This window comes from Psittacula echo (assembly GCF_963264785.1).
Source record: "Psittacula echo genome assembly, chromosome: 14".
Taxonomy (NCBI): Eukaryota; Metazoa; Chordata; class Aves; order Psittaciformes; family Psittacidae; genus Psittacula; species Psittacula echo.
This window is the reverse complement of record NC_137750.1, coordinates 10,689,991-10,711,327: the sequence shown is the minus strand read 5'-3', so window position 1 is coordinate 10,711,327 and position 21,337 is coordinate 10,689,991. Positions and strand designations below refer to the sequence as shown.

Genomic DNA, 21,337 nt, shown 5'->3' with positions numbered 1-21,337 from the left:
CCAGGGCTCTCCTCCTCCTGCCTCGGCCCGGCTGGGCACCCCCAGCAAATCCAGAGACATTTTGGAATGAAGGGAGCCTGAAACGAGACGAAGTCAAGCTCGGTCCCACTCCTGCCCGCCCCGGCTTCCCCTCCTCTTCCCTCCCCTCCGCTGCCCTCCACCCGCGGGCGATGGGAAACGCAGGCTCCGGCACCGGGACCGGCCGCTGCCCTTCCCGCAGCGCCTGCATGCCCTGTGCAGAGAGGAATGAGTCTTAGCGAGGCTGCAGCGCCGACAGACAGAGCAAAGGCACCGCTCGGCAGCTCGAACCGCCGCTATTGGCCGGTGCGCCCGGCAAGACACGGGCTGGCGGGGGGCACTCGGGTACCACCGCCACCAGCGGCAGGGTGAACCAAGTGGCCGATGCCCTGCCCCGGCGCAGGGCAGCACAGCATTAACGCACACATCCCGATCCGGAAACACGGCTGAAACAATAAATCAACAGCTTCTGCCAATGAAAGCTGCTCCTGCCCAACACCACCATCACACCTCTGCTCCTTTACATGAGATCCTGAAGGCAGTGCACGAAAGACACATTTTGTCTGAAAACAGTTTGGGTCATTTATTAAATCTGTACATAGTCTGCCACTACTCTTCTCATCAATGTAATTTTAACCTGCTCCTCCATCACCTCTCCCCAGGTCTATCAACTGAACAGAAGGCAAAGCCTCTTGGCCTCCTTTTGTATCCACTCAACCTCAAAAGACTCTGCAGCCAAAAGGCAAGTTCAATCATTTTATTTAACATCTCTTTCTGTTCACCTACTGCAGGTGGAGGCAAACATTGTGTCTGATCATTGTCAGTGCCAGGAAAAAATCATCCCAAAAACTGATCCAAAATGAGAGACTAACAGATACCAAAGCTGTCAGAGCTCCAGCTCCTCCCAACTGCAGGATTTAGGTCTACACTGAAGGCTTTTTACCATTTGAAGCTCAGAGATGCTCCTCTCTGCATGAAGAGAGCTTTTATTGTTACTGCACAGAGTTAGTGGTGTTGAAGAATAGCAAGGAGTTTGCTCAGTGGCAGTTGCACTGATGTCCCAGGGCATCAGGAGGTTCTGTTCCAAGTTCAGTCTTTGTCCTGTTAAATCCAGACAGCACTGCCCAAATCCCAAGTCAATATAAAACTAAAATGAAGCAAATCAGAGAAAGCTCCTTGCAAATGCACAGGTAGGGAAAAATCTGGACACTTGGGATTGTCAATTTCTTCAAGAATGTCTTTAAAAACCAGAAGGACCTCCCTGAGGAACCAAGGACCTTGGTCAACTGAGTTCTGCTCTCACATACTGGCTTCATCATTCCAGGTCAAGTCTGCAGTTTCTAGCACTCCACATAGTTTTTCACATCAAATCTCCATTGCGTAACATTTTTAAAGTGCTTTGAGATAGTGCCATGAAAACGCTAAGTTAGAGGAAGGGCGAAATATCTCTTAGCAGCACCTATCTGCTTACTACTACGTTTCTTTTTTTTCCCCTCAGAGCAGCATCACTCTCCTTTGCCTTCACACTAAGAGTCTGGTGCCAGCGCTGGGGAAGGCACACAGCAAAAGCTGTTGCTGCAGGGCAGTGAAAGGATGCACTGGAAAACATGAGGATGTTTTCTGGAAGGGTGAAGGAAGCAGAACTCCAGAGGAGGACGGGTATTTACTTTCCAGAAGGATGAGTATTTCCTTCCCAGCTACATGAGGAAAGGAGTGCCCATGCAGACTGATGTGCACAAAGCTACGCAGGAGGCTTTAGGGAGCATAAATATTTGCCAAACAAGGAGAGAGGTGGTGCTAATCTTAAAAATAAAATCAAAATCAAGACATTGATGCTTTTTTGGGGAGGATATAACTGCTCTTTAGAAGCTATGGCCTGAGGGCTGTTAACTACTTAGCAGTAAAATCCTGCTACCTTTCCAGTTGACGGCAACTTGTCTCAGCAGCTTCACAAAAGCGATCCTTGTGTGAATAGATAAAGCTTTCCCAGATTTCTAAAAGGTTAATCTTACCATTAGAATTGCACTTTAAAAACAGGCATCGATCCCTATGCACTCTCCCCAAACACCTCCTTGACTTAGAAAAGTGGAAAGAAAGGCTACAGTTCTTCACTGTCCTACAGCTACCAGGATTTGAGAGCTTTGATTTAGGTGCCTGAAGGAAGGACACAGTTTTCAGCTCAGGAAAACACCCAGGAGGTTTCACAGCTTGGCTTGCATTGGCTTCAGGTGCTTGTGGAAAGACTCATGAACCTGTAAGAGAAGACAGTGGTTACAAGCAGACAAGGCCTCATCTTTAAACCATTTTAGCTCTTCTCATCTTGCAGTGGGGTTTTATACTAAGGAAATCCGAATCGGAGGCACTCTGGAGATGTAAGATCAGCCAGCTAACTCCTGTATTTGAGTGTCTGTGTGACACAAAGCACGAGAATATAAAGACCCTCCCCAAAAAAGAGCCTCCCCACTACCTTTCTTGTAAGAAAAGAATGCAAGGTATCTCACATCCATACAGACCGTGTGGCATTTTAATTAAAATACAAATAGGAGAGGTCTCCTAGGGGGACCAATGAAGCTCCTAAGCCCCACTGACTTCAGGAGCTCAATAAAATGAGTGAGTTCTGCTGGGATTCAAGTACAGCTGCAGTCTCTGGCAGCCCATCATAGGAGATACTGTCTGTCCAAATCAAAGGCAGCAAAGGCCATTAAGACAGGATTTAGAGTTCTGCTTTGGCTGATGGAAGAAGGACACTGCCTCTTCTCAGCGCAGTTTATTTTATTAGCTCAGATGCAGACATGCAACACCTGACACTGAAGTACTACAGAAGAGCAATTTATCTTCTTCTCCAGTCTTTACTACTGCCTGAAGGCACTAGCAGATTTGCCAGGAAGTAGGTAGGACTCTCACAGCTCCAGTCTCTAAGGAGTATTAACAGCAAGTGATAACTGCTTTTAAATTCCATGAGATGACTCCATTGTTTCTCTGTGGAGCATATGATTTCCTCCCTCTTAACTGAGAAACTCTGAAGTGTCCCACAGGGTGCATGTGAAGTACACAAAGGAGAGCAATTAAGTATGCTGAAAGCAGAGGAGCAGAAGCCAGGCTGCTAATTTTGGTCTATTACCACCAGTGAGTTTTCTCCCCCCTTCATCAATTCAGTTTGATCCAATGGTCTCAGCAGAGAGCTCTAAATTGAGTTATTTCTCTAAGCACACATGGCCTGAGCCGAAGAAGTAAGGTTTCTTTACCTCTGTTTTGTTCAGTGGGGATTTCTTTGCCCACTCAAACATGTTCTCATAGACATTGCCATCGTAGCGGCCAAGCACCGATCCCAGGTGACTGTCATGAAAGTCAAAGGAGTCCACCAGGGCCACAGCATTGGGACGAATCACAGCCAAGAGCTCTTTCACACGCTGCTTCACTTGAGTAATTTGGGCATCAGTCAAGATTCCCGCCTTGGGAGGTGAAAAATAGAGATTAACAGAAGAGAATCCAGGCCACAAGAACCTTCCCTGTGTTCTAACACAGGTCAGCCTTTCCCCTAAACGTAGCAGTTCACAGAACAGTGGATTCTGGTGTTCTTTCCTAAGTGCTAAGTAATCAGATTTGCCATTGTGCACAAGCAAAAGGAGTTGCCTAGCATAACCCACCACACTGCCCAGCTATTTAACCCTGCATAGGAGACTCATTCTTTAGGGTGCCTGAACTTACTTTAGTAGCAAGTGTCCTGAAGAATATGCAAAAGTGTATATTAAATTCAGCCTCGTTTCAGGGAACTAAAAGCAGCAAAGAGGAAAATGGGAAGACAAAATATACTGTGCCTGCCTGAAGACAAAGTAAAACACTGCTGCATAAATACATTCTCAAACTGAGAGAATGAAATAACGCCTGATAATATAATGCCGTTCACTGAAGTCTAACATGCATCTATCTCCTTTACTGACTCCTTTGTTTCAAACAGCACCTGGCCACCAACTGCAAAACATTCAAGCTAACCTAGACTGATGCCACGTTACCATTTATCATCCAACTCTGCTTCTGTAGCAGATCGCCATTAAAACTTGACAAGAGCCTTCCATCAGACCTGCACTGCTAATGGTCTTCTGGAAGTCAACAGAACTTACCCCTAAGAACTTGTGCAACTCCACATTTAAAGCATCTTTGCAAACAATGAGTCTGGCTCTAAAAGATTTAAAGTGTTGGAGGAAGACACCAACCTGCAGGAAGTCCCCTGTGTTCTTGCTGATCCCACAGAGCGCGTACAGGAGACACAGCTCAGTCAGGACAGCACGGACAGCTGCGTTACTGATCTCAGCCAGCTTTGCTGTGAAAAGCTTCACTATCACATAGTGACAGTGTGCCTACAAGAAACAAAAAGGAAAGTGAATCAGGTTCATGAGGTGAGAAGTTCTTCTAGTGCTTTCCTTTATCAGACACATCACTCACCTCAGATGCTTGCACAAGATCAACAGAAGTTTTATTCCAGGCATCCTCCTTGCTCCTTCTGTGGTTCAGTTCAGCTTCCAAATTCTTTGCTGCAGCTTCTACAAGCCTGTTTCATAAAAGAAAGAAAACCAGATTACACAGTAACACTACAGTAACAGGATTACATACACTGAATTCACATGAATTTCAGTCTAACACATCTGAACTACTCTGAGATCACATGCCACAACTGAAAAAACTGAGTGAAAAGTTGTGGCTCTAAATCACCCATCATCACTGCTGCAGCTAGAACGCAGCTACAGAGGGTAAGAGGACATTGGGTAGCACATCTGTGGTGCCTGAATACCTACTCCATGTAGGTGTCTGTTCTACTTCCTTCACAACAGGCTTTAGTATCAGGATTGTTTCTCTCCAGATAGATCTCTCAGCAGTTTGAACAATGTATTTGTATGTGTAAATATACTTTACATGTAAATAAGAGATACTTCAAAATGGGACAGAGAACAGAGGAGCTAAAGAGCCTCTTTAACCTCAAAAGTCCTTGACACTGACCCTAATCTGGTGAAGTGTGTCATTAGCTGACAGCAACACATGGAGCAAAGCTTTGCAAACCACAACACTGACAGGGCAGCGCATCACCATCCCCTCCTGAGACACAATTTGACTGGTGCTTGGCTCAGCCTGAGAAGCGTGAACTCACCAGGCAGCTCGTGCTTTGTAGGCCTCTACCAAGCTGACTGGATCATTAAGCCGCACAGTCACAGTCCTGGCAGCCACATGCTGTGGCTGGATACGTTGCCTGGAGAGATCATTAAGGTAGGACACCATGCCAGTGACCCGCTGCCCAGAACTAACTTGGGTGTAGCTTTTGACAAGGAATCTGGAAATAGAGACAACAAACAGCAGCTCTTACACAGGAGTTGTTTGAATGAAGTCAGCTTACCTAGGCTCAGACTAGCAAGGAACAGCTGCAGGCTTATCTTCTGTCAAAAACAGGGCAAGGGACAGAAACAGGAGATACGAGTTTCACAGTAAAATGGGATACTCTTCTGCTCATCATGTCAAACATCACAATGTCAAGGCAAGAATGGCTCTGGACAGAGCTATCATACCTAGCTGTCTGCAGCATCATGACTGTGTTTTCTCCCTCGTAGGTGCAGGATGGGGTGAACGTGACATAGATGTCAGGAATGCCACTGCAGCGAGAGTAGCCATGCCCACCACACGCCATCCGACATTCCTCAATACCAGCATTGGCAGTCCAGGAAGTGAACGCCTTCAGCCCTGCTGTCAGTGCATGGAGCTGATGGACAAAAGCAAAGCCGGTTGACATAGTTTTTATTTTCCAGTTTTAGCTTGCCCACATGCCCAGTACTGTGGCTCCCAGAAAAAGCAGAGTCAACACCACCCTTCCACTGTCCCACAGGTTCTGGTTTATCTTCTAAGAACTCTTCCCTGAGGAAGACTTTATGAATACCTCTGCACATGTAAATACTTCTTTTGAATAGCCCATCCTTTCTGTCTCTATACATTGTATGTGCAAAACCCTCTTCAATTGCCTGTTGTCACATTAGGTTCTCAGACAGAATCCCTAACTGAAAACTACCATTATACAACCCTAACCCCTTAGTACAGATACCTTCGATCAGCACCTTAGTCACCTTGAAGGACAATCAAGGAGCTGCAGCACAAGCCTAAGACCGGTCTTAACTCTGCTCTCAAGCAATATGCAATCATTCCTGAAAGTCACCTTTTAAAAGAATATATTCACAGTAGCTTTCTCACTGTGCATTAATTCGTATTTTTTTTTATAAAAGGCTGCTAAATGAATGGTGCAAATAAAGAAGTCACAAGCACATACTGGGCTTGGGATCTCCAAATCTCAAGCAGTACAAGTCATGTCAGGAGTTAAAGCCATAAAGGCTTGAGGCCTTTTTTTCCATGCTACAAAGAAACCTTAGGTAAGATCCAAAACCACCCCTCTGATTGCAGAGGACAGAGTACCTCTGGCAGCTCACTCAGATCCCCTTCGTTGATGTCTCCACTAATACGACGATAGGTGTCTTTTATGTAGGCTCCCACAAAATGAAAAGCATATGCTGTTGCCAGGAGAGGAAAGAGTTTGTATTGCTGGGTCTGATAATCCAAGATCTGGGGTTCGGGCTCCCTAGAGCAAAATACAGATGAGTTAGTATGCCAGCGGCTAACAAACTGCTGCAGAATTCTTATTCAGCTCTCAATAGGTTCGGGAATACAAGCTGCAGCCATATCAAGCCAGACTATCTAAGACCCTACAGTAAAGCCTCTGGCAGGGGGAAGACATTTGTCAAGACTGTCAAGAATGAAAGATCACTCACTTCCCAGGATGAAACAGTGTTCTGAAACTATCAAGTGCTAAAGCAAACATCAGCCACAGTCCTTCTTTCCCCCACTACTTGAGGTTTTTCTCTCAGCACTTAAGGCCACTCTTATTTCACTGCACTCACCCTGGCTTTAACTCAGACTGGTGTCTCACTGCACTGTAGCGGATGGCAATGGTACACGCCCGAGACAGCGAGCGAGCAGAATCGCCTACAATGAGCGACCGGATGAACACCATGGTCCCATAGGTTAGCTTGTCACTGAGTGGCTTCACATAGGTGCCATCTGGTTCAACCTACCAAGAAAAAGAAACAAATCACAGCCTATTGGTTTCTAAAGTGTCCTCCCTTTTACATGTTCACATGTCAAGCTCTAAACTCACCAAAGCAGCACTTAGAAGCAACCTACAATCTTTTTGGTACACAATTCAACCACACAAGAGCATTTAAGTGTCCATTTCTAACAGCATATGCTGGAATGCACTGGTTTACCTGGGCATACTTCATCAGCATGTTTTCCCGAGGAATTCTGAAGTTGTCCATTTTCAGGTAGCCATTATCCATTTCATCATAACCAAACTTTGGCCCTATGTCACCCACTGTAATACCTGCCACAGACAAAGCCATGTTAGGAAATGGGAACTAAACATCAAACAAGAGGTTCAAACTTTCTCCAGTGAAGAGACTTTGGTTTTCTAGCCAGTCCTGGGATTGTTAGAAGTCACAGCTAACAAGGACATTCATCTCTTTGATGGGGAAGCATTGTCCTGATTTTGGCTGAGACAGAGTTAATTTTCTAGTAACCGGTACAGTGCTATGTTTTGGATTCAGGATGAGAACAATGTTGACAACACACTGAAGTTCTGGCTGTTGCTGAACTGTGCTTACACCAAGTCAAGGACTTGTCAGCTCCTCACACTGCCCTGCCATCAAGCAGGCTGGGGGTGCACAACAAGTTGCGAGGGGACACAGCCAGGACAGGTGACCTTGACTGGCCAAAGGGAGATTCCAGATCATATGGGGTCACACTGCACAATAAAACTGGGGGGAGCTGGCCAGGGGCTGCTGCTCAGGGACTGGCTGGGATCAGCCAGCAGGTGGTGAGAAACTGCACTGTGCATCACTTGCTTTCTGTATTCTTTTATCATTATTATTAGTGTTATCTTCCCCTTCCTTTTCTGTCCTATTAAACTGTCTTTATCTCAACCTACAAATGTTACCTTTTTCCAATTCTATGAGAGAATGGCTGTGTGGTGTTTAGCTGCTGCCAGGTTGAACCACAACAAGTGGACATCACAACATGGGGACCTTCGTATGTGCAGTCGTCCTACTGGGGCAGTTACCTCTGAAGATCATCCACAGCTCACCTCTAGCTAGATGATGATCTTTCCCTTTCAGAAAGGTGGACATACTGCCTCACAGAATGCAGATCTGGGAAACACGGGGATCAAATTCCAAACTAACCTTCTTGTTGAAAGCCTGACATGAAAAATGGCTCAGTGGTAGTTCAGCCATAAGAAAGACACCATTAAGCCTTGTGACCTATCAACTACTCACTGAAACCAGCTACTGAAAGAAGCCACATATGTCGAGAAGACGCACACAGCTGTATATAGCTGGAGAGGAACAGATCAATCATATTCCAGGTATATTCCTTAAGTTTTACCTGGCAAAGGTTCGTGGGTACCCAGCTGCCGTATGGGAACAATGAAGGCATGCAGCCCTTTGCACTGGCCCTGGGTGTAGAGCTGAGCCAGAACAATGGCATGGTTTGATGTCTTTCCAACTGCAAAAGGAGTGGGAGTCAGAAGTTAAAAACCAAACGTAACCCCATACATAGAGTGTCTTTCTTCAAAGCAGGATCTGAGATTACCTTAAACATATCATGCATTAGAGAACTGGATTTACAACACCGGTTAGCAGCCGAATTCTACAGCTAGAAAATGTTGCTCAAATCAGCAAAAGCTGCACAACATGATTCTCTTGACTATACAATACCAAGTCCTTGGCAAACCTGTCAGTGAAGCTGAAGGAAGTCTAAACTCTGATACAGCTAGTCAAAAATTACACCAAATCCATGGAGTGTGAATGATTCTGAGAAACAATTCAGAGCACACAGACAATGGAAAGTTTTAGTAGGCTCTGCCAAGTCTGTTATTTGTTGTGCAAGAGTAACTGCCTTTCACCCCACTCTTTGAATTGTCTTTCAGCCACCATCCTGTAGACATAACACACAGGACCATCACCTCCCTAAGCTCTGCCATACATATTCCAGATTCAGGCACACAGTGATGCACTTACGTCCACCAGGCCACCACTTAATGGAGGTCACAGTGGGGCTGTTGAGGATGAATTCCTGGGTAGCAGGGTCATAAGTAGCTGTCGTTTCTAGACCCCGAAGATGAGTTCCTAAAAACAAGCAAAACACAACATTTTGGCAGAAAGTCAGTCACAAGAGAGACAAGGACAGAACTGGACAAAGGGAGGTTGAACTCCAGTAGTAATGTACAAATTTGAAGTTTTGGTTTAGGCTACATAAAGGATTAATTATCAACCAATTCAGGAAGAACAAGTGAGAGTCAGACCATATTCTGGGACCTGAAGGTAATTCTCAGAAAACATGTTCTTGTTGGTTTGGGGCTTTTTTTCCCCCCAGTGGTCTAAGATGAGTTTTCCAAGCACCTCCAAACTGACACCTTTTTTCTCTCACACCCAGAAGCTCAGTTCAAAAGGTCCAAGAAAACACGCTCACCTGGACGTCACTAGAACTGCAATTTGATTAAATGGCAAAACAAAAATCATCTACATTTCAGGCACAAGATGAAAGAATTAGCACCCCTCATCTCTTCATTCCCTCACCAGGCTACATTCTCCTTACTTGATGGAGCAGTTTCTCCCAAACAAGATCATCCATAGCTCCAAGACAGCACATATAGCATGAATATGCTAGGATACTGATGCAGGTAGATGAACAGACTGCAAAAAGGTGAAGGTAACCAATCCAGGAAAGGTCTTTGTCTTCTGCTCCCAACTCCTTACACTTCACACACACCTGCCTCAGCAGTGGCATTGTTCCTACACATGTAAATCCAAAATCACTGGGCCTACTTGCTTGAACTAGAAGGCTGTGAACACTCCTGAGTCTGGACTGATAGAGCCAGCGACTCTACGTGAAAGCTTCAACATGAAAAATTTTATCACCTTGATGCAACCACATTTCCAAAGCATGGAGTTCATGGTAGAGTTCCACAGGCAGCTTAACACAGACTTACTTTGCTGGTAAAGGATCTTCAAACCTCACTAAGTTGCAGAAGATTCTCCACAGACTTGCCGTTAATTTGTGCTTCATTCAGTCTCTACATTTCACTTCAGCACAAAGATGAATCCTGCTCATTTTTAGAAAATGATTCTCGTCTGCAACTCTCAGATGTCAAAAAACAAGGTCCCCAAAGCATAATATCATCCCTTTGAAACTTGCATTAAAAGTGTTGCAATCACAATACTGCTGGACTTATCAAAATCCACTTCAAGCTTGAAAGCAAAGGAAAAGCAATAGAGAACAAAGTCTACTTGAGACAAACAATTAAAAACAACATTTTGTGGTCCAATTAAAAAGAACACATGGGAGTGAACTAAAGAACTGAGGGAATAAAGCTCCCCACAAAACATGAGCTTTGGAACCAAGTCATCCACATGTTCTCTGGTCCAAGGTCAGTCCCAGGGTGACAAGCAACTCAATACCTTTCTTTTTAGCATCTCTTTCAGTACCTTAAAGCTCTGTTCTTTTGTCTTCACACCAACCATTAAGCAGAGAAAAACAGAAATCACACTGGAAAGAATGGTAAGTGCAGAAATGAACATATGTCATCAAACTGACATCACCACAGCCACATGTGACAGTCTATACTGGTCTGAATGGCACAACAGGAGCATTCAGTATGCTCATTTACAGAGCTACAGACACTAAACTCTCCCATGGGAGATAAAAAGACAAACAGCATGTGGCACAATGATCCATTAAAAATTCCAGCAGTCCACTTTTCCCTACAGCCCCAGCTGCACATGTGAAAACTGGGGGGAAGCACACACCATTTTTCCCAGGCAGGGGACTCCTTTGAACACAAACCATTCTTAGAAAGAGCATTTAGTGAATGTACTGTACCATGGCCCATCTCAGTCTGGGCATAAGTGCCAATGATCTCCAGGTTCCAGGCAGGCATGAAGAAGCGATCCTGCTGCTCTGGGGTTGCCTGGGTGAGAAGGGTGGGGAGGAACATGCCCAGATGAAGGTCCAGAGGCTCAGGCCGTCCACGATGAACAAAGCTGTGAAGAAGTGCCACGGGATGGGAGTGTGAAGGGAATGTTATGGGAAGGAAAGCAAGCATGAGGATTATGGTGGAGGTTCAGGAAGAGACAAAAAGAGAAAAAAAGAAAGATTCAGGTGTAAATCAGAATTCAGCAAATGTATTACAGAAACCAGAGCACTGTCCTTTCTCAGGCTGAATAACTCACCCTTACTCTGAAATAAATATCCTGCAGTGCATTTCCTGCTAATGCTACATAAAATGCATTTGCAGCATTCCTGTATCTTTGGTGCACCACACTTCATAGATATAAAGAAAGATATGAAGTCCACTTTTTCCTCAGGGTAGAATGAGGTAGAACTCTCAGTTTATCCAGCTGAGTGAGCTAAGTTTCAACTGAGCTTGCTTTTCTTATTTCAAAAAAGCAAATCCTAGCTGTCTATGCTATCTACCTTCTTTTTTTTATTACAGATCAGATGCAACTAGAGTACACTCAACTCCAACTCCTTCAACTTTGGCTATGTTTAAAAGTTCTCTTAAAAGGACAGTGCTCTGCTCGTGTAAGTCAAAGTTGTGAACACAATTTGGCAAGAAAGCCAATGTTTCTCAACCAGCACAGTCTCTCCAATTAAATATGTTTCATTAGAGCTACTCCTCCTCCAAGTTCTGTCAAGCACCATTATTAGTAAGTGGTCTATTAAGGTTTTTTGATATACAGAATTAAATGCATGTTAAACCTTTAAATATTGATAGGTTTGAGTATTAAAAGAGCAGGGATATAGATGGAGGATCAGTACCTTCTGCACAGAGGTTGTCCATCTGGTTTATGTATGAAATAATTAAATAGGTCTAACAGGAATACATAATTTAAATAAGAGGTGCATTATGGAAAGAGCACTGATCTGAGCTTAGCTCAAACTCAGCTGACATTCTTAGCAAAGTGGGAAGAGCACATCCTCATGTTACCTCTAAACACTTATTAATAGGAATTAGCTCTACCTCTACAGCTTCCTAAGAACTGTAGTGTTTTTCTTTGATATCTCAGACACCTACAAATAAATTCAACCATCTAATAAACCCAGTAGCAATGTTTCCTAAGCTTTCTGACTGAGCAGTGACCAAGCTCAACAGAGAGCTAATGGCTTATCAGGAATACCAGAGCTCAGTACTGGTAAGAAGTACACAGCTGACAGTCAATGACTAAAAGAAAACCCTATTTACTAGCAAAAGCTATGATCCAGGTAGAAACAGTACAGTAGTGTCAATACTCCTTTTGGTTTCTTTTACAGCCCTGTGCTATTTGTGCTTTTTTCCCAAGAGACTAATTCATTGTGGATTAAAATCAGTTCACTAAGATAAAACTGAGTAACCCATCCAGGCTAGGATTCAACTCAGTAATCCAGAGGTCTGTTTCCACATCACCAGTTTCTAACTATCAGGATATTAAGGAGAGCTCAGTGACAATTACTGCAGCAACTTTACTGATAAAATAGTTCAGATACTTAACATTCACCACAGGAATGCCAAACAGTTGCACTTGAATTATTCAGCATGGAGAGACTTTACCACACTATCACCATATCAGCCCTATTAAGTGTCAAACTACTAATTTTACCATCAAACAACATGAGAACTATGAACTATAAGCAAACCAGACCATCATCAGGCAAAGAAGTGCAATGATCTGATGTGAAACAGTGAGTAGAACAAATCACTTTGGTGTGAATGTGTGTCTGATTTAAAGAAGCTGGTGTGATAAAGCAAAGAAGGTCAACAGGATTTTTTTGGTGCCACCCAGGTATGCCTCAGCTTCTGGTGCTAAGCCAGGTTTGCTCATTCCATCTCTCTGAAGCAGAACAGACTCAGGATTCCCTCTGTTGCATCTTTTACAAACATTTCGGCTACCACAAGTAGCTGTAAGTGAACAGCAACTGGCATCACCAGCTAACTTCTGCAGTTGTCCAGACTTGTACGTATCCTGCTTTCCAAGTTTAGATGCCAGCACAAGCACTGGAGTCTTTGCTTTGTTGAACTATTCTTGCACATATTTAACAGCCATAATTCCAGGTTCAGGGCTAAAAGACTGTTTTCTGATCCACTAAATGTTCTTCCAGTCGAAGAATGAGTCATTTTCAACAACAGCAGGAATCAGATGTTTTTCTTCTTTGAAACCAAGATCTTTCCATGAAGTTGTACAGCGGCAATCAAGTAGGATCTGGAAGAAAAGTGCTTGGGGCAAAGCACATCTTACTCTCAAAAACAAAACTGTACAATCTCACCATGCTGCATTGCATCTGAAGGTGTACTTCTGACCTGTTTAAGCAGGGCAGTCATGCACTAAGAACCGAGACGTGACTCAAATTCAGGCAAAAATCAAAACCACAGTACTGTTGACTAACATGTTCCAACCAGTTCAAGTGAAATTCAGACTCCCAAAGCTTAGAACCACCTCCTCACCTTAAAGCAAAAATAAACAACTACAAAGTCAGTGATCAGCTATGAGGTGCATTCTGGAAATGACCAAAATTAACTCTGTGATTGTTAGGATGTGAAATGAAGCAGCTGTCTAGCTACAGGACACGAAATATTCACAGTTAACCAACCCATTTTATTTTCCCCCTTTTAGCTTTACCTAGGGAGCATCATCCATTTCCAAAGGGGAGTTACAGAACAGAAGGTTACCCATTGATCCCTGCAGGGAACTAACCATGTCCCATTTCGGTTTGGGCGTAGGTGCCAATTATCTTGACTCCATGGACCAGGGGCAGCCATTTCTCCTTCTGAGCATCAGTCGTTTGGGTCTCTAAGGTTTTTTGAAACATGCTGAAGTGGAGACCGAAAGGTTCAGGAAAATTGCCCAAGCATGTTCTACAGGAGAGAAATAGAGGGATCTGGAGCTCAGTCTTACTGTGATCCTGAAAGGCTTTTTGCCAACCCTAGAATAAGATAATAATTTCTTTACCTGTTTCAACCTCTTCTTTTGTCCTAAAAATCAGCCTCCAAATCTGGAGGCATCAGGATCATAGAATGGTTTGGGCTGGAAAGCACCTTAAGATCAACCAGTTCCAACCCCTTGCAACGGGAAGGGACACCTCACCCTAGACCATGTCATCCAAAGCTCTGTCCAACCTGGCCTTGAACACTGCCAGGGATGGGGCAGCCACAGCTTCTCCGGGCACCCTGTGCCAGCGCCTCAGCACCCTCACAGAGAAGAACTTCTGCTTCAGATTTAACCTGAACCTGTGTCAGTTTAAACTCATCACCCCTTGTCCTATCGCTACAGCCCCTGATGAAGAGTTGCTCCGCAGCATCCTTGCAGCCCCCTTCAGAAGCAATGCTGATGGGGAAATAAATGTTTCTTTCAGGCATTTTCTTCACCCATGAATCCTGCTGTTACTGTGTAACTGGAAGAAAAAAAAAAAACCTTCTACAAAGATTCAAGGGAAACTCTAAACTGAGGACATGAAAATCAAGTTATCTTCTCCCCCACCTCTCAGGCTTGGTGGGAATAAATCCAGCTGCTGCTGGTAGCCTAAAACTAGGCCATTATTAGCTACAAGCACCATGTATTGAAAAGGAAAAAGCTTCTTGGGTGACCAAGTGCTTCTCAGAAGAGCTCTGTGTTCCATGTAGCTGCTTCTACCCAATACAGAACTCACCTTCAATTAAAATTACTGTTACAGGCTAGTGCTGGAAGGAAGTCAGACATTTTAGGTGTGCCTCATCAAAACAGAAGTTATTTCATGAGAGAACTCTAGTAATTTAGTTGCCACAATGGCAGGCAAAGTACATTCCTAATTACAAGCAGCTCCGTAACACAAACATGCTAGAAAGTTTCACTGTGTAGAATCGGTATAGTAAATGACAACATCTTCCCTTCAACATTCTGCAGTCTGAACAGCTTTTCCACCTTCAGTCTACTGTACACAAACGTGTTCCATCCTAACTCTAAGCTGGACAGGAAAAAAATGAGTGCTCTGCAGGAACAGAACTCCCCACTTACTCAAAGACACATCCTTCCATCCCAAGGTACTAATACCTGCCCAGGGAGCATATTAAAAAGCTTGTTGCCAATACATATCCACATTACATAGCAGATGCTATGCATAGCTTGTCAAATTACAGCAACATTTGTGATTGGCGTTTTACACCAGGACTGGAATAAGTGCTTGGGAGCAGAGAGCACATGCTAATTCAAAACCACATGCCTTACACAAGCTGTGGAGCTCAGCCTCAGGGTAAGAGAAAGCAGGACAAAGCTTCTTCAAGCACCACTGAACTGCACACTGAAGATGCTTGTTTTAAATAGAACAGTTTTCAAATAGACAAGACTGAAAAAGTGATGGATTTTTCCAGAAGCAAAACCAATCATATAATCTAAAGCTGGCACTCAAGGTATTAACTGTGCTTCAAGCTGGTGTCTAGAGTGTTTGCAATCAAAGCAGCTTTCTTATCAGAAAATATTCTGTTGCCTACAGCAGCATATGGTTACAAAGTCAAATTTAGGGTGACCAAGGCCTTAAAAATGCTACAAGGACAGCCAGACAGAGTATTTTCAGCATTTCTGTGGTTTCCTACATGGGTTATTTACTCTCAGACCCATATAGCAAGAGGAGCACCCTTCACTTCCTCACTGCTTACAGCACAATTACTTTACATCTAGTCCTTGGGCCCAAAAAAGACAAACCTACAGAGGGAAACCAAGAGCTGACTATGAAATACACTGCCTCAGAGTACCTTGGGAAGAGCTTGAGCAGTTCTTCTCATGTTTTCAAAAGCCATTGAAAGAACTTGTGAAAAAGGTGCAGCACATGCTTTGCTGTCAGAAAAAGCAGGTCAGGCACTGCTGCTTTGAAGGTAATACTTCAGAAAAACCTTGAAGGTCCCACCAGCAACTGTCATTGCCTACCACTAAAGCTTAATCACAACTGCCAGATGTTTCATGCTTAACTAGCACCTTCTCTGATAGCAGTAAGAAGAATGACATTTTGGAGTGAATACTTTAACATCCCTATGTCAGAAGGTCATGCTATTTCACTGACTAAACACACAGTGTTCTTGCATCAACGAGGCTTAAAGCAGAACTGAAAGCTAATATACAGCAGAAACTTATCTCTGCATACTCCACAAGGAATGTTTAGGATTTCCTTAATGTGCCTTTTAACAATTTGAATGACAGAGAGAATCCCATTTTCCTTGTGACTCAGGGCAAACAAAAGAGGTATTTGCTGTGAAGGGAGGAACAACAGGTTTTCTTTCCTTCTTTTTCCTCTCTCAAATGCTTACTCCTTCCCCTTCCAATTTCTACATTCCCACTACTTACACAGCTTGTTCCCCAAAAGCTGCATGGTGTAACTGTTCCAGGACTTTGCTACATCAGGACTGAATGTGGCACGAGCCATTTGATCAATGAGCAATGGCCCTGTCAGTCTGAAGTCAGACTTGTCATGACAATCAGCAAGTGAAAAGGAGGGCTGCAGCTCCAAACCCACTTATCAGAGAAGGATGTGGAGTAACACACTACTTCGGCAATAGATCTTTGTAGATTTCACTGCAGCCAACACCACCCACATAGTAAAAGGCAGTTGTATTGGACAGATGAGTTTGACAGTGTTATCTATCAGTGAACAGAGAACAACACAAGCAAAGTATGTTTTCAGAGACTCCAAAGCTAAATGAACAACTGCAAAGATTCTCAGGCTGCAGAACTAGGTCACAGAATGAGGCCATTTACTTTAAAGCACAATCTGGAAGCAAGCTATTCTAGCTTTTTGTGGTTCTTGAGGTAACCCTCTCAAAGAAGAGCATGAAGGGCTTCAGTGTTAACAGATATTATGGCAATAAACCCCTTTTCTAGCTGTATCAGAAAGACTCATCCAACTCCAAATTAATTCAGCAGTGGTTAACAGGGCCCTACTATGCTTTTGCTGGTCTGATTTGCTGAAAGCTACTCCAGGTCCTAACACTAGATTCAAAATAAGAAGTACAAATTCTCACAGGGAAAGTCCACATTCATGCAATGCTTATGAACACAGGCATCATCTGTTGACTTGCAGCTCTCAGGTCTTCTCTTCTTCTCTGACCCAGTTTCTCCCAACTGTTTTTCTCTTCATTTACTCCCCTCTTCCTCAGTGAAGGTTATTTAAACTCGAAGGTGAATTAAAACTGACCAGATTGCTCTCTCCAGAGTTGTATAGCACAGAACAATTCCCATTTTCCATGCTGACTTACATTTTCCTGTAGCCAGTCTGTGAAGAAAACTATTAGCACTTTTAGGCTGCTGGCCTTCAAAAGCTGTAGCCACAGCAGCAACTGCAGTGTTGCCGCATGTTAAGACACAAAGAACTAGCTGAAAAGCAATAAAAATGAATTCTCATTGTATTTGATAGATCTTCTTACATTTTGGAATGCAAAGCCCTTTGGAAACAGGAAGGAGGAGCTTTCAGTTGGCCATGTCACAGCAGCAACAACTGTTCATCTCCAGGACAGTTGAAGGAAGAAGCATTTCTCCTCTCCTGTTCATAAATTAAGCTATAAATTCAGTTAGTCAGACACAAAGCTCCCTGGGGAAGCTCTGGCAGTATGGAAAAGCCACAGGAAAGCAACTAGCTCAAAATTCCCAATTTGCGTATGTGAATAAATCTGTCCCTGCTGTTTGGGGATAATCTAAGGCACGGGGAATTGTTGGCAAAATATCTTGAGCTTCCAAATGTAAAAATCTGATGGTAAATCACAATAAATACAACTTAACATCTGAATCAAAGACTTCCATATATTTCAATAACTTTGTCCAAGGCAGGTTCATGTCACACCATTATACCTATTCAATTTTCCTGTTTGGAAAAACAAAACCCCAGTTTCTCTACGTCAGCTTTTACACAAATAAAGTCCCTTATAAAAAAAGACCCAAATAAAGTTTTGCAAGTTGGGTGGGGTTCACTAAATTTAAAGTGTTTGGCACTCAGCAGGTGAGAAAGTGGGGACAGATACTGAAATGGAAATGAAATCAAAGGATGGAAAAATAACCCACTCATTTCCTCCCTTTCCTATGCAGCACAAAGTAAATAGCCTCCCTTGCAAACACCAGGTGTTAAAGTAAGGAAATCAAGAAGATGAACAGAATACAGTTTTCAGAGCAAACATACTCCACTTGCAGGCAAGAAGTGTATGTGCTGCTCTTCATGCTTTGTGTTATTACAGATGATACTGGAAAATGCAGTCTGTAGTAATGCAATTGTCTCTTGAAATCCTCAATGTCCACAAGAATTGACTCTGAAAGAAGTAATCCTTCCTCATGGTTTCAGTTGATTTTGGATCATGAGCTCTGGCTAGTCACACCTAACTATTCATAGCACATAACATTTGGATGTGATATTTGGTACCTATATGAAATACTAAGCTTTCATCCATTTAATGTTAAGAATTGATGACTTCTAAAGAAGTTTATGGAAGGACAAAACTAGAATCTAACATTTGACTACTTCAGAAAGTCCTGTCTTCATAAAGTATTGTCAGTAATGCTACCAGAAGACAGCACGGCTACTGCAAGCTTTGTTGAAGTCTGTCAGCTGGCATGCTGGATAGACTGCTCTGAGTTTCCTCCATAAAAATAACTAAAAATCCTCCCTATCACCTCCAATAATCCTCATATAGGAAAAAATTTAATGCTTAACTTCTGCCATGCAGTACCTGAATAACCCAATGCAGTCACTGAACTTCCTTCTTGTTGTCACTGTCTGCCAGTGCCAATTTTCAAATAACATTTCCATTACTGCCATGAGAGCTTTCATGAAGCAGGTCAGTGTAGACCAATTTCTTTGAAATTCAGGCTCCATCAGACAAGTTTGATTCCAGCTCACTACTCCCAATATTCATGCCCTGAGGCTAACAACAGCTTTCCCACAAATCCAGTCCGAGGGGGCTTGTGATGCTACCACTGCATTATTTCATGTGCAATGCTCATTTAATGTGCCAGAGTATTCCAGATGTGTGTAGAGCTTGGCAATTTCCCTCTGTTAAGCAGTTTCTGTCTGACTATATGAGAATGAGTTTAACAGAACTAAGGGGAGAAATATGTCAGTCAGGAACTAAGTTCCCTGCAAGCTGCAAGGAATCAAACTCAGATATTAAGGACACTTTTATAAATTTAATCCAAGGGTAATACTATCAGATAAAGGTCAGATATAACAAAAAGCCTCTAGGTGAACCACTACAGCACCAGGAGCCTGAAGCAGGGAGATAGGAGAGACAGCTATAAACAAGAAACATATAAGCTATCCTGGCATTTTTTCAACTATGCCTGTAATGCAACTTTATTAGGTCTAAGTGCAAAGTGAAGTAATCAGCTTTAAGAGTTTTCATTAGAAGCTGCAACCTCATCAGATCTGTCCAGATTCAAAATATTTCGGTATAATTTTTATTTCTTTTGGAAAAGAAAAAATTATCAGAATATGAGTTCTATTTTTTACTTTCTGCACCATATATAATAAATAGGGTGTGATTATTAATGGTGCATTTCTAGTCAAAAATCTAAGATAACACAATATTCAGGGTTTCAGCTGCAATGCACTGAAGCCAAACCTTCAGGAGGCTTTTTACAGGTCTTGAGCTTCCTTAGACAGCAAACACAGCAAAAAAGCCCAACTCTAACACCCTTGGTGATGATCCAAGCAGAAAACTCCATAGCGATGTACCTTTTAAACCAGTAGATCTCCTCTGGGTCTGCAATTCCATATTCTCTTAACTTCATCACCATCAAAGAGCTCTTCCTGACAGCTTGCTCATAGCGCTGGCTGCGGGACAGGAAGTTCAAATCCTCATGCTGGAAGTCAGGGTCATTAATAACTAAGGCCTCTGGGGACAGAAGAGAAGAGGAAAACAAACTCAACTTCCACAAACCTCAACAGGCAGCAGATGAGAAACTATTCAGCGTTTCACTTGCTGGACCTGATAACCTGGTACAGGTAACAGAACATTCAAAACAAAAGCTAATGCAGTTAGAAAGATATCAGAGCTCTTGGAGAAAGGGACTCTGGCAACAGGGCATTCTCCCATTCCACACATAAAACACATCTTAAGTTCAAACCACACCTGGCAGGAGGGTAATTCACTAATGAGGCCCTCAGTTTAACTGCAAGGCTCCTCAATAACCATCTCAAAGCCTCAGATAATCACCCTTTCTGCCAGAAAAGCTGCCTCACGAACTTTGGTCCTTGCAAAAGGGCACATCTATTACTCCAACCATGCCAACTAAAAACCAAGATATCCCGAAGCCACAGTCCCCTTTGGCACTGAAGTTACACAACCCTTTGGGAGTCTCACCCCAGTGTGGGCTGGGAAGAGGGTGTCAGTATTCTTTCATTAATCTCACATACCATGGGAATGGTGAGTGACAATCACGTTGTACGTATACTGTTGGGCACAAGTGTACTAGAAAGAAAAAAGGGAGAGGGCCCAAGAAATATGCCCATGGGAAACTGCCGCTGAGCTTGTGGAGCAAGGGATAATTGAGAGGTAGGACACTGCTCTATTAGGGCCACCCTAATACTTTTAGCGAAGGGGAGAAGACAGGGATCAGGGACACAACACTGCTCCTGTCTCACCCATCAAACAGAAATCCCTTCCCTCAGGCGGCGCCCTTCCCCTGCAAGCCCTCTCCTCCCAGCTTCCCCTCTCCCGGGGTCTCTCTCTCTCCCCAGAAGTTCCTACCCAGGCTTTCCCTGCTCTGCAGCCGGCCTCCCCACTACCCCCTCCACGACTCTCCACTCTCTCCACATCCTCCTCCCTCCCTCCCTCTCCCCGGGTTTCCCTCTCCTCAGAAGCCCCTACCGGGCCGCTCTCTCTCCCCGCAGCCTCTCGCCTCCCCACACCCCCGATTCCCCCTCCTAAAACCTCCTCCTCCCTTCACAGTCCTCCCCGAGCTGTCTCCCCCTCCACAGGACGCCCTCCCCTCAGCGGTAAGGGGTCACCGGGCCGGGGCCATCCCCACCGAGCTCCTTGCGGCGGCGGGTGCGGTCGGCGCCGCCATCCAGGATGTGCGTGAGGAGCTCGGGCTGGAAGGTGGCGGCGGCCCGTTCCCTCCGCAGGTCCGCGTTCATCATCGTGGTGACAGCAACGGCGGCGGCTCCACTCGGCCTCAGCCCCAGGGCCCTCCCGCCCGCTCCGGCCTCTGCTCCGACGACCACGCCCCCACGGAACGTCACGCCCGGCCAC

General features: G+C 44.1%; 1 protein-coding gene across 3 annotated transcripts; it reads right to left on the bottom strand.

Moving 5' to 3' along the window:
* Positions 1-617: 617 nt before the first annotated feature.
* ACOX1 (acyl-CoA oxidase 1) lies at positions 618-21,297 on the bottom strand. Of its 3 annotated transcripts, none has more exons than XM_080629493.1 (14): positions 21,114-21,297; positions 19,819-19,978; positions 13,833-13,993; positions 9,123-9,230; positions 8,488-8,607; positions 7,314-7,429; positions 6,948-7,117; positions 6,466-6,628; positions 5,574-5,764; positions 5,162-5,341; positions 4,462-4,567; positions 4,233-4,376; positions 3,264-3,470; positions 618-2,270 (listed from the first exon to the last, which is right to left on the bottom strand). In XM_080629493.1, exons 1-14 carry the CDS (start codon positions 21,223-21,225, stop codon positions 2,220-2,222), a joined length of 1,989 nt encoding a protein of 662 aa, XP_080485619.1. In that variant the 5' UTR covers positions 21,226-21,297; the 3' UTR covers positions 618-2,219. The 3 variants fall into 3 exon arrangements, with proteins under 3 accessions (XP_080485619.1, XP_080485618.1, XP_080485620.1); XM_080629492.1 differs by lacking the exon at positions 13,833-13,993 and adding an exon at positions 10,984-11,144; XM_080629494.1 differs by lacking the exon at positions 21,114-21,297 and adding an exon at positions 10,984-11,144 and having other exon boundaries at positions 19,819-19,953.
* Between the last annotated feature and the right edge of the window lie 40 nt (positions 21,298-21,337).